Source organism: Apteryx mantelli, chromosome 2, assembly GCF_036417845.1.
Source record: "Apteryx mantelli isolate bAptMan1 chromosome 2, bAptMan1.hap1, whole genome shotgun sequence".
Lineage (NCBI taxonomy): Eukaryota > Metazoa > Chordata > Aves > Apterygiformes > Apterygidae > Apteryx > Apteryx mantelli.
The window spans coordinates 70,213,059-70,227,251 of NC_089979.1; the positions used below are offsets into that span (position 1 = coordinate 70,213,059).

The window sequence follows — 14,193 nt, forward strand, 5'->3', positions numbered from 1 at the left end:
ATAAGATCACTCCATACAGGAAGGCCTTGATGCTATAACAGGTTGTATATGTACATGCTGCTTCAGTGTTGGCATGGTTGTTCGAGGGGAACAGACATACACACAGGCACAGGGTCTGCTGCATGCTCTTGGCTGCAGTTTTGGGAGCTGAGGTAGGTTCTGACTCTCTCACCCTCTTGAAGGATCTGATGAATTGCACAGAGCTCTCCAAAACTTATGCGTGTAGCATCTATGTGTGTTTGTTGCACTGAAGTTTAGCACACGCCCTGTGGATGTTGTCCAGAGTTGAGCGTGAGGTGAGGTAACCTTTTGCTGAAAAATATTTCCTATGTGTCTCAAATATTAACAATATCTGAAGCCTCCAAAAGCCATCTGAAAATACATCAGTTCTCAAACAGCAAATCAACTAACATCCTCCATGTGGTTATTCAAGCTACAGTATACACTGCTTCAAACAATGCCATTTATAAAGTGATAATAAAAGGAATGAGTCTATAAACCTTTCCTTGACAGCAGGAGGGCCTAGGCTCCCAGGTTCACAAGCCTTTAGTTTATTTGAAGCCTGTCAGACTTCAGCAAAGAGGAACTAATCAGCGAAAAGAGTAGAGTAATCCAAAAAAAACTTAACGAGACATTATCAAGTACATTTTTTTCCTCCACCTATTTTTACTTTGAAGGAGAAAGAAACCAGCTTTCTACCTTTAGTATGTTATTTCCCATTTGTTAAATGGAAACGCAAAGCTCAAATGTGTTCAGTAAAGCTAAAATAAGCATCCTTTTTGGGGACTCACAAAGTAAGGATCCAGCTGTCAGGCTTGCTCTCTCGGGCAAGACCCATTAATACAAAAGGTTCTTTTTGAGAAAGGTCTAAACTATCAGTCCTAAATGGATAATCTCAGCTGCAAAGGAGAACAAGGCCAGCGAAGTTCTTATGCCATGAGTGAGCTTAGGCTTCAGGCCTGCAGGCTAGTGCTACTCAGGGTTTTTCTGATGGGATAATTTTCTATGCAAAAATTCATCAAAGACTGACCCCTGTTTCATGGCAAATGTGCTAATTTTGATAGCAGTTCATCTGACAGGAACAATAGAACCTTCTGATACGTTTTAGGTGAACAGATTCAATTTTCCTATTTTTAAATAACCCTTCAGTGTTACTCTGGCCAAACAAGCACCCTGGAAAACCCAACAGGCTGATACTGCTGCTGCAGCCTGGGAAGGGCTTGGTGGTGCGTGACAGCCCAGCTCCTCAAAGCTTTCTCACAGTACTAGTGCCTTGAGCTGGTGCTAAAAGTTCTTCATCAACATACAGATGCTAGTGCAACTGGATAAATAATGCACATTTGAGGCTATATTCAGGGAGCCTGATGTGCAAATAAGTCCTTGCATCAAGTCAGTGGAGGGAGATGAATACCTCAGAAGATTGTCAAGGTGATCCCAAGGCCCTAGATAAGGTGCTCAAAAGCAGCTAGAGATGAAACATGAGGGTTCATGTGGAAAGTAGATAGCCTGAGCAGAGCATATCAAGGTGTTGTGAGGCTCCAAGTTTGGCCTCTGTCTTTATTCAGAGCATTCATAAGGTAGTAGCTGGCCTTCTTTAATCTATCATTTCTCTACGCACCCTTTGCCCCCCAAAATTTCAGGATTTTATTTCAGAAATGTTGATTTTATAAACTCCATTCTGTTTTGGACAGAACAGAAAAAGGTTTTGAAAAAGCCAATCCAGAAATCCTGCTGTACTTTGACGTCACCTCAAGGGCATGATTATCCCATTCTGGCCACCTGACCTGTCAGATTTTTCCATTAATATTAATGCACATAGCTTTGTACATGTAACTCCCATTTAACTGTTTAGGGTAATATTTTGCAGGATGAAAAGAACAGCTTTCAAAATACAGGAAAAATCCAGGGGATGTGACCACATTTCACAGGTCAGTGGTTGGGATAGCAGGGACTGCTGAAGGAACATTCTCGCTCAGGGGCATTTTAGCACTCTTGTGATACGATACCCATATTCATCAGCATGCAACAATCCCCTCTCCAGATGAAAAACACTACAGATCATGTTCCTAATAAAACAGTCAATTTGCCTCCTTCTCTTTTCTGTTGTTGGCAGGAATTCCTTACAACCTTACCTCCCTAGGGCATAGCTTCCTTTCCCCCTTTGTCGCTCATGAGAAAACAAGACTATATGCAATATCAAAGTCTCATTGGCTGGCCTCAGAGACATTTGTGCCAGATTTCAAATAGACCCAGGAAATTCCTATTATTTTAGAAGCCTTGATAATCAATAAGACAGGAAAAAAAACACAGTAGATTAGAAGATGTGGTGAAAGCAGAACATATTTCTGTCCTGACAAAATGTATCAGGTGAAATTTATGACTCCTTCAGAAAACTCAAGCAAATGAGCTCCAGACAGAGCTGGCAGGTATCAGTACAGGAAATCAAACTCAACACCCATTTCTATACAACTTCACAAGGCAACTATTTCAAATCTTGTGCAAGAGTTGGGGTTTGTAGCCCATTCTGAGACAACTGTCTTTGGTATATCTACACCAGGAAAAAAGAGTGTGTGTAAGCATGCTAAGTCCTATGAACTACATGCTTTCTGTCCACACTTAGGTTTAGCTTAGCCAAAGCTTATCTTGCAAGCTCTGCCTAGTTTAGACTTGCATTCAGGCACAAAGTTTCCTTGGGCTTTTGAGCTTAGGTTAGGATGAAAAAGAGGATGGGTATGTATGGGTTTGAAAACAAATGTACATCTTTGCTAAACCCACCATGTAGACGGACACAGAGTGATCTGTGCTCTGCCTTCCCCTTAAGTCTCCTAGAGCTATTCTTACGCATAGCCAGGTCTTGCTTGGCTTGCTGTATCCCACTGGCCCTGTTCAGTAAGCAAGCAAATTTTGCTCTACTATGTGTGGGTATCTTCAATGGACCCTACTGTTGGTGCAGGAATTCTGTATTTAAAGAAAAAACTATCACTTCAGCCCAGAATATTTAAAAGAAAAATCATTACTAAAAAGAAAATTAACTAAGGCTTCCATTATGCAGCATTACTCAATATTCTTTAAATGTTACTTGTATCTAAAGTAACTCGTTCTTTGATAACAGCCTTTTGTGTGACATTCAGAACCCACTAGTAAACCCATTTCCTCTTAAGGAAGAAATCCACAGTGTGAGCTGCAAATATATGTTTGCAATTGCATACATAATTGGCACATGCACTTCATGCAATTGCATATGAAAATTCACAACCACATGTTGATTTAGATATATCCAGAATGTTTATAGAAATGTTTGAATTACCCTTACCTGACTAGATTAATAGGCATCTACAGTACCCTGCCCAAGCTCAGAGGATGACTAATGCAGAAGATTCCAGAAGAAGGTAAGATGGACCCAGTAATTAGAGAAGGTTGAGATTTTTTTTAATTGTATCTTTGGAAAAGAGAAATCAGTGCAAGAGTGAGGAAGATAAATCATAAATAATTATGCCAATATTAACTTTTAATCAGCTACACCCACCCATAATGGACAACAACACAATAACTCCTCCATAATGCGAGTTTCTTCTAAAGCCCCATCTGTTAGCAATTACATTATGTCTTTAAATCTTCAAGGTTGATATTTCGTATAACACTTTTATTCACTATTGCAACTTTGAATGTTCTCATTATTCAGCTAATTCTTGGCTAATTCTTTTCAGAATCCTGCTAAGTTATTGGTTGTAGTGATATTCTATGCACCAGTGTGTTACTCATATTATACACTTCAACAGAACAAATGAGTGCAGGATGTTAAAGGTCTTAACATAACCTTGTTTACACCACCAAACAACTGTATAAGAGGCCTATTGGCTAAATTCTATTTTGTGCAAAAATGAAGAGTCAGCTGTTTTTTGTTACAAAGAATAGGAATCACCGTTGTTAAATAAGTGACTGTCCTGGGGGGGGGTTCAGAACTGCTCACATCATACTTCATTGTACCAAGGGGAGGAGAGAGTCATTGTGTGAATTACTCCTGCAATATTTCATGAGCTAGTAAATTTTCTATGGAAATTATCCAGCTTGATGAAAATGTCTGCATTTCAAACCTCACAAGAGTCTGATTTAGAAGAGAAATAGTGCTCGTTTACTGCAGCTTCATTGAAGACAAAGATGGAGAGAACCTGAAGTGTTGAAATGTTAACATTCCAAGAAAACTAATTATCATATTTTCACTCGCAAACTTCAAACCTGCTGCTAATTAATCTCTGTGGAAAGGATGTGTATGAATCAAATTATAATGTAAGTCAGATTATATGGGATGAGATGTATAACATGCCCTGCCACTGAGGAGAAATGAAATGGATTGCTTGCACGGGAATGACAAAAAACCCAAAGAGCTCGCTCTTCATTAGTGCGCCAATCTGTACCAGCCAGCTCATGACAGATTCCCCCCCAAAAGATTGCTGAAAACCATCTTGGATTCTCAAAAGTTTGCCTGTGGTCACAAACTATCTAGATGCAAGGAGAAAAAAAAACTATTTGACTGAGCAAGCCTTGATGTAGCACTTGCAGAGTTCTGTTGTGAAAACATCTTGAGGGCAATCAAGTGCCATTAGCACATGTCAGTGAAGCTTCCCATGAATTACTACAAAAATTACAGTTAAGTGTACTTCTCCTCCATCACTGTCCAGGCTCTCTGACAAAATAGTTTGCATATGTGTTGAAGTATTACAGAAATTAACACCTTTCTGCCAGTATAGCAGTAATATATAGTAACCAGAAGGCTGTCAGCAGACAATTGATTTTGGTCCATCTGCACTAACACCTTTATATAATTCATCTATTGATTATAGGATTAATGTGATTTGGTAACATTCACTCTGAAAATACCACACTGTGCATGTAATGGGGATATCAAATATTTTAAGTAGACAAATAAATCACTTCTCAATAAAACGGGAAATAAAATACATGTTTTCTAAAAGCAAGATCATGTTTACAATATCTCTAAATTCTGTGGAATTTGACTACACCATTTCATTTTCAATTTAGTCTTATCATACAAGATATTGAAACCAAAAAAAAAATGCTTTAAGTAGCTCATAATAGCGTTGTCTCTTCATAGTTTATTTTTCTTTTTATAGTTTTTATTCTATTAACTTATTGTTGTGCAAGCTTCAGATTCAGAGTAGCTTACATAGCTGTTTGGTTTTTTTAATCCATTTTTTTAACCATTTTTTTTCTTCCTTAAGATGGGATACAGCATACCATGAAGAAAGGTCTGTGCAGCGTTACTCTACTGGCTCAATTTCTAAGGCTGTTTTCATTAGTTTACTGGTTGATTATATCCATTCTATCATTGCTGTAACTTATTATAAGGTTTCTTTTTGCGTGCACATCTGTTTAAGTAGTTCTACTTGTTAGACCTATTCACCCAGGCAAAAGAATCTTTACCTAGGTTGCATTACCTTGTTTTTCGCAGCTCGCACAAACACACTTTGTGATGAATTACTAATCAACTGTTGCGAGGTTTAATGACATGCCTGCATACAGTCAGAATAGTTGGCTATTCCAAATGCTTCCACCCATCCACATTTCCCCCCTTTCTTCTTTTCACCCACCACTCCCTGTGGATTAAATATTCTAAAAGAACAGCAAGTGAAGTGTTTCAGAACCATCTGGCAAATTTGATCCTACACAGTTCAAGGCCTTGCAGTTTCATACAGAATTTGTTTTATTCTAAATCTAAAAGACCACAGAATGCTACATTCTTTTCTGATCTTACATTTTGCTCTGTTTTCTCTAACATCCCGTTACTGGCCCAAGCCTTCCCTCTGCTCATCTCATGACTTTCAATCTCTATTTAATCTTTTAAAAAAATACAGGTTCTGACTTCAATAATTTATCCCAGACAAGAATCTGACCTTATATACACAGATCACATAAAAGTTCAGGGAAACATGGCCCTATTTATTTCCTCTCTTCTCCTTTGTTTACACAGACCAATTGAAATTCTGGCTCTAATGAAGTCAGTGCAAGTTTTGCTATTGACTGCGAAGGGGTCAGGCTTTCCCTCCTGTCGTTTCTGCAGCAAAAAGGTGATTGTTTCTTATTGCCCAGTCTTGTCATCTCAACACGCTTAGCTGAATTGTTCTGGACTAGCAGGGCAGTTTACTTGTACTGGTTAAAATGATTGTTGCATTATCCTGGATCAACACAGTGATTTATTCACACTGGCTAAAGGTATTAGATTCTATATTACTGCTTATTTTTCTGGATATGTTCAAAGTTGGTTTTGTTTCTGCTTTCTAATCTCCCATGATTCTCTTATGGCAAACTTCTTTTTGATTTTTGGTAAAGTCTTGGTAAAATCTAAATTGCTGAAGACACTGTACTGACAGCTGCAGTGAGCAGCTTCAAGAAGTTTTACAGTACAGGTTAGGCATTAGGAAAAAGCAACCTGACATTGAACTCAGAAAATGTTGGGGTTCTAAAAGATCACCAGACCTAGTTTGGAGAAAAGAAACAACAACAACAACAAAAGACCATTTCCTCAGCCACAACGTGAGTGATCCCAGCCATTTGTTGTTTTTAAAGACAAAATAGAGAGTATATGAGGTAGAACTTATATATTTAAGGTGTAACTTTTGCCTGATCAACATGATACCTAAATTAGCAACTCATGAAGAGGAGAATTCTTTTAGGAGAACCAAAAGTAACATGAACGTACAGCTATTTTTTCCCCTCAGCTTCTCTTACCTGACTTCTCTTTCAATTTCTTTCCATTTTCCTTTCCCTGGCTGTCTTCTGCACAAATTTCTGACCAGCTTTTCTTTAGTTTCTCTTGGGACCACCTTGTTCTTTACTGACCTTTCCTTCTGGATGCCACCATTATGAACCATGATATTACTCTTACTCCTTCCTTCTCATTTCCTCTTTTTTTTTTTTCTTAACCCAGCATAGCCCATGCCCCTGCTACTTTTCATCTGTATTTGGAAACTGAGCTTCCTGAAAGGACGCTGGCAAAATTTCTATGTCTCCATAGGATAAATTCAGCCTGCAGCTTCAGAGAGATGAAGTTTAAGACAGTCAGATCTATTTGATCCACAAGGTCAGGCCAACATTCTTGTTCAACATTTGCCCTGGTCTCACTGTCCCTTCCTAAATGTCGGTGTTATCCACAAGGAGGAAAACACTCACACTCAGAAAAGCACTAAAAATTAAAACAGGAAAAGCACCAATTATCCTGTCAATATATTCTTAAGCTTTTTTTGATCTCCACCACAATCTATTTACACAAGTAGAACACAAGTGCTTGAATCTGTGACTTTGGGTTGGGGTGGTGGAGGGGGAAGGTATCCTTTTTCTGTTAAATGGCTTTTATGACTTCTCTGTTTCCAATATCCAACTGAAAGAAAGCAACGTAGCTAGCTCCATTTCTCACTGTGCCATGTGTCCCACACGATCCTCAGTGCAGCACAGGCTGCCACTTGGCTTCAGTCCTTGCCCATGACTTCTCCTTATGCCTCATCCTTCCTTTTTTTTGCAAAACGGTGTTCAAACTCCAGCACTGGAGCAAGTCCAAAACATAGGAAAGGAGCCTTGTGGCAGACTACAAAGATCTCGGGTGAGGGTGTTTCCCTCACTATGGTATTGCTTTCTCCACCTGTGGCCAAGCAACTTTGCTGCAGCACAGACTATCTGGAGAATCGTAAAGCTTTTTCTATGACACGATGAAAAGTTCATCACCCTCACGTAAACTGGGTAGCTTACTCTCTGCCAGCTCAGCAAATCTCGCAACAACAGCATGTCCAGAACCATTTTGCTCTCTGCCACTGCAGATTCCACCAGCAAGGGCAGGATTTTGCCCTTAACTATTCACAAGTAATTAATGCATTATTGAACAGGAATAAATAAATAGCAATTAAATAATAAGTATTAATGACTTATTTATTAACATATTAATAGTTGGCCTGAGAGTAATAAATGCAAATTAGTGTAAAGTGGTACCAAAAATTGTGTCGATAATAGGCCCTCAAGTAATCTTGTGTGTTCAAGATAATTACAAATATATTTTCCTTTCAAAAAACTACTGCTGGGTAATTTTTTATGGTTTGCTATAATATCATTTTAGAATTAGAAAATTAGCCCTAGTCTCATTAAAATAATTTTGCAGTGGATCAGGCTTTATTTCAAGTGTAAGTTTCACATTATCTTTTTGCCTATAGAGGTTGAATTTTTCCAGAAACCCTCTCTATATGCAAACGTTTTGGATCCATGCTTGGTATAGGAATGGTGCTGCTTCAGCTTAATGCTTGTACAACTTTTCTTGGCATTAGTATTATTATTATAAAAAGTCCCACTGCAAGCAGCGGTGGTACCTTGAGGGCTAAATCCTGTAAAATTCACTGAGGGCCAGATTTTTTTCCCCTGCTGATAGGATTTTACCTGATAAGAGGTTTTAGACATGAGAAAAGTGTTGCACTGGGCACCACATGCTTAACAACCAGTCCAGCTATGAAGGATCCAGTTCAGAAAATCATCCCCAGTCAGCACGTGTTTTACCAGTACTTTCCTCAGTTTTTATTTCCTCTCATCTAGCTGGGCAAAAGACACCCCACTTTGGCACCTTGCTCTGAACTGTCACTTAATGTACTTTGGGAAACTGCTTGGTGAGGACAGCGAGACATTGTCACTTTTGTCACATCTGCCAAAAGAAAAAGGGCTAGGCTAAAATCCAGAGTCCTGCCCTTCCACTAACCTGTTGTTATCAATGATGACTTAATGTATTCTTTTTTCTCACTTGGTCCTGATATTTCTGATTCTAGGATTTGACATATACTCAACATATGCCCACCCCTGTAAAAAGCTCAATAAATGTAAATATCTGTCTCCATATTTATAACAGGTTGAGAAACTGGGGTTCAGGTTTCCTTCTCATAGAAAGTGACCAGAACACTCTTACTGAAAATATTTCTGTCTCCCTCTGTAGGTGGTATTTTTACTTCTTTGCTGCTTGCCTAATTAAATTTGTTGCAAATGACTTCTTCCAAAATAATCAAGTGTGTTTCTGTATTCTGCCTGGGCTTTGGTGGCTCTCTCCCCACAGTGCATTCCAAACTGCTACATAAATGCGATTGTGGCTGTGTAATCTGTATACCTGGAAATATAATTCGTTTTGTTGCTAATGAAAGTCCTACGGCACAAATTTATTAAAGGTATACTTTTCCACAGGATAATAATTGGGTCGATAATATTAAACTCATAGGCTCATTATTTAATTGCAAGGGCAGATTATGAATACAGCTTCTAAAATGTATTTTAATGAAAAACACTACATCCTGACCTAATCATATCTACCTTATGCTATCTAATTAAGGATGCAAAAAATCATTAGTGTTGCAAAATATTAGTTCCAGCTCCATCAGGCTGCTAGCTGCCCCTTCATGAATATATATATTTTTTACTCTATGATAAATAGTTAATGAGGCAAAAATGACAAAATTTGCATGTAGGCAAATTAGTTTAATAGAGTGATGTCTTCCTGGTCTACAGAAAGTGACCTTTTTGCTATCAAAAGAATGACTAAAAATACTTTGAAATGGTGGCATGGATGTCATTCCACAAATGACAAATAGCTTCTCTGAACAATATAAAAATTATAAAATGCAATAACCTTAAATTCTCATCATACTGTAAATGTGTCCTCTGCTTCTGCATTTATCAATTTAATAAAAGGAAATTAAGCATATTATAAAATACCCATTTATGGGGCAATTTTTAATCCAGCGAATAAAAATGAGAAGCACATGGTTAATAGCAAGAAAATACTGCAAAAATGTAGACTTATTTTTTCCAGAAGGTTTGACTGACTATTTACTTGAATGACCTCCATTTAAAATGTATTTTTTATATGGAGTGATATATAAGATATGGCAGTCTCATGCTTGCATTTATAAAAAATGCTCACAGTTAATTTGGTATCTTATTTAAAAATTAACACATTAATAATGCACGCAATAAGACCTAGCAATGTGTCTTCCATACTGATTACTTTGTACAATTAGACATACAAAAAGAAAGGGACAAGATAAATACCTTATGCAAATTCATGGCAGAAAAAGCAATGCCAAGAAGCATAAAAAACCTGAAAACATATTTCCTGGTCTTGCAAGGAGATGCTCCATGTGGAGAACATCTTTCCAGAACGGAACACAGTTTTATATACAAAGCTGGATTTGCCAAAGAGCTAATGAAACTTAGTGAGATGGTTCTCTTTTACCCTCAAAATAATATAAATAAAGAATTGGAACAGAAGGGGAAGGTTTCTGAAAGACATTTTTTTCTGCAGCATTCCTGTTTCATACAGATAGCTCAGGAGTTTTGGGCAGTATTCTCCAGCACAAATTTTGTTCATTGTGAGGCAGACATTGTGCCCACTGAAGTAAATGGGAGAGACCCAAATGATGTCAGGGATGCAAAATTACATGCTCCTTCCCCACTACTCCTATCTGCTTATATCGTGCTCTGCACCTGTACGTCCCACAGGGAACAGAAATGTTTACGCTGCCAGAACCTGACATTTGGGTTACGGCTGTTACACAGGGGAAGGCACAAAACTCATGCAGGTGCAGACAATAAGAATCAGAAACTCGGGGACTTGGGGAAGATGCAACAGTGTGCCTAAGCCCACTTTGCTGAACGAAGACCGCAACAGGCAGTGCTCCCTGATGCAGCCTCCCACTACTCTGGCTGCAGCCTCCCTGCAACTGGATCTGAGACTGGGTCCATTTTAAAGGCTCTTCAAGTAGGGTCAGGGCCACACATTTCTATATGTCATTTCATATGTGCCAAACTGCATATCAGGAGCAAAACTGGGCACTTAGACATGTCTATACCTGTGGGTCGTGTTTTTCAGTGTCCTGTCCTGTGAACCATATTGCCATGGCTCGTTTTAGGGGTAGATGCTCCAAGTTTCTTCCAATCAGGATCAAATTGTGTGTGTACAGAGAAGTAGTTTTTCTTTCTATTCTTTTCAACTTCTCTTAACCCCCATCCTCTGTTTTCTTTGATTTTTTTTTTCGTTCACCCTTCTCTGTACTGCTGCAGGAAACAATATGCTGCTAATATCATTAGAAATATATTCAGCACTTAAAACAGAAAAGGCAGTTGTTTGCTGTTTCCTTATCTGCCACTATTTCCACATGGCATTGGTTGTCTTGGCATGTAAAATGCGGTCCACTATATATTCTTTGTTTGACTCTACTTAATATGTAACAAAGGAAATAGAAACCAACCATCAGTGACTTTTCTTTGACTTACTGCAGAAAGTTTTTAAATGAAAAACACACACACACACACAAAGGTTATTTTTCTTACTGGCTTAAAGTAAATAAGTTCTGTCTGCATAAAAAAGGGGGAATGTCCGAGGCAGGTGCCTGTGGTAGGCAGTTCTCTGGTTTAAAGTCTTTCCCTCTCACTGGCTGAAATGCTACAGGGTGCTCTGCATTTCAGGAAAAACTAAGCCTACCGAGTATCTGCTTTTTCATTCAATTGGCACACTCACCTTTTTATTTTTCCTTTCAGGGCCCAAACTGCCATCAAGGAAAAAAGTGGAAAATAATTACAGCTGTGCCAGATGTTTATAGCAGTGACAACTGAAGCTATATATTTATATAAACTGCTGATCTTTCAGAGGTAGCTACAGAGACTTGAAAAACCTGCAGACCCTAATCTGAAATCACTTGTTCCAGTGGGTTAGAAAAGAAAACAAAATAAACAGCTTAGACATACTTAACTGGACTAATTTCCTTCCTATCTGGAATCTGTTCATTTATACACCAAAGCAGGAGAGTTACTGCACAAAACATTGTGCACAGAGGAACTCATAAAGGCATAAATTTAATTGATGAGCACTTTAATAATTGTCCGAAAGTGGTTTTATAATATAGTACTATGGAAGTTAATAATGCCTTTGCAAAGTTAGAGAGCAGGGGAGAAAATGTCCCTCATATGTAAAAGACCATGTTGCTGCTGTTATTTTCAGTCCTCTGAATTGTGAATATGACCAGAAGCCTCATTTGTGGATGGGAACCCCAAGACTGAACACTTTGCAAGCACAGGCATAAATAGGTTTCCTGCTCATCATGGCTTACAGAGCATATATGTGACCAGAGACTAATGGATTAAAGGGAAAGAAAGGGGAACTATCTTGATAACCAAAGTAGAACAGACCAGTTTCAGATCTTTCCTACCTCCCACTGCACACGACCAACTCATCCCACCCCTCTGGGCAATTCTGGAAAGAAAGGGCCTGGGAAGAAGAGTGTGGCTGTCACACCTTGTGATTTACCAAACTCACACCCCTCTGTGGGGCAGCCCCATCCATGCCCTTGCAGGGGGCAGATTTGACTCATCCATGGAGCAACCTGGTTTTCTGAGCTGGCTGAGAACTTTTCTGGCACACTATTTCCATTTAAACAAGTAGCAAATTTCTGTGACCTAATCAGGAGTCACCAAATGGCATGGACAATTTTTGCCATCAGTAATGCTGTTAAGCCTTTAGATTCTAAGCAGGCTGGTAACCCTGATGTTCAGGCAATAGACATACAGCCCGCTAGAAAAATTCTCCTGAATATGCTTCTTAAGTTCTAAAAACCTAAGAAGCCCCCCTAAGAATCATTTTCTTGTATATCTATATCCTTTTAGGTAATACCCAGGCAAACAAAACATTGATTTGGACCAGTGCATCACGCACTCTTCTGGGAAACTCTGCCACTTACCATCCGTCTTTCACCATTGATTCCTCTCCATTGCTCAGCCTTTTTCATAATGTAGCTCAGTTCCTGACTGGAAATCTCTAAGTCCAATGGAACGAAGAATGTAGCTTCCTCACCATGAATACGTCGAAATACATCCAACAGCCAACCTTCGCTATGTAGCCTAAGTATAGAAATAACACACTTGGTTCTTCTCTGAAAGGACTCTTCATGCAAATAAAGGAGTCTTACCCTTTCACAGTATTCTAGCGTATAAGGTTTGTCTTCCTTCCATGTCTATATTATCTAACTCTGAGTAAGAAGCTTCTTTCCTACATGTCCTCCAACATGCAACCCCCCCCAGTTCTCTGGAAACTTTACAACACCTGAACCAAATGACATAATCTTAAGCAGAGATGTGTTTTAATTATTTCAAGATATTGATTTCCAAAGAACGTCCTGATCCTGTGGACATTTATGTCCTTAGCTTTGTGCTGGGTAATTCGTCCCAGTGCTTACATGGAGTAACTTGTTAGACATGAATGGAAGTCTTTCTGTGCCAGGGTTTAATAACAGGCAAACCACATCATATAGAAGGAGAACTACTCATCATTTCTTTTAACCCCAAACCTAAAGTCTATACAATCTAAACTTCTCTTGATGTTAGAAAATTTCATTTTGTCTGTTGGTTTTGTTTTTCTGTGACACTTCTGTGCTGTGGTAGGGAACTGAGTAAGTACTACACATTAAAATTCTCTACCACAAGAAAGGCTTGCTGTGTGGTATTTCTTAATGTAGGTGAAACCAAGAAATATTGTGAGGCTTTTGGAAGAGCCTAATGTCACATTTTTAGCCTTAGATGAACTTTAAAACTTCAAAACATTTCTATTTAATTCAAATGGAACCTCTTCAACTTCATCTCTTACTCATTCTACTTTTATTCCAAAACCAAGAGCTCAAGAAAAAGATCAGAAAATCTGGAATCTCAATCTTGAATATTGAATTGAGGTCTTTGCTTTTATACCCTCTTCCAAGCTAATACTTTATTAGAATTCATTTGTTGCTTGTTGCCAGTCTCAGCTTTTGCATCCTCCCCAGAGACTGGCTTGGTAGTCATGACCTGCCTGGGGGTTTGCTGGGTGGCTCTGCAACCAACAAAAAGCCCAGACATCTGTGAGGCTGTAAAGGTCCTTCATTTACTGGCAGGAGGGAGAAAGAGCATGGGGAAGCTGTCATCTTTGACCTTCTGGACTCTCAGCCTTCTCTTGTACAGGAGCACTGGAAGCAGTGTCTGTGACTGATCCTTATTCTTGGGTGTTGTATTGGCATATATTTGCTGACCATTGTGGGTGTGAGTGGAGGGCAGCAGACTGTTCAACCAAATCAGAATGAAGTTCAGATTTATATAGCTCTACATCTCACTTTATGGTGCACACAGTAATTGCAG

General features: G+C 38.8%; 1 protein-coding gene across 1 annotated transcript in view; it reads right to left on the reverse strand.

The window, feature by feature from the left end:
- LOC106500429 (uncharacterized) overlaps positions 1 to 14,193 on the reverse strand; it is a 119,419-nt gene that overhangs the window by 20,427 nt on the left and 84,799 nt on the right. Inside the window, exon 12 of the mRNA XM_067292162.1 lies at positions 12,771 to 12,930. Within this exon, the coding sequence (XP_067148263.1) occupies positions 12,771 to 12,930 (160 nt within the window). The remainder of the gene's footprint in view (positions 1 to 12,770; positions 12,931 to 14,193) is intronic.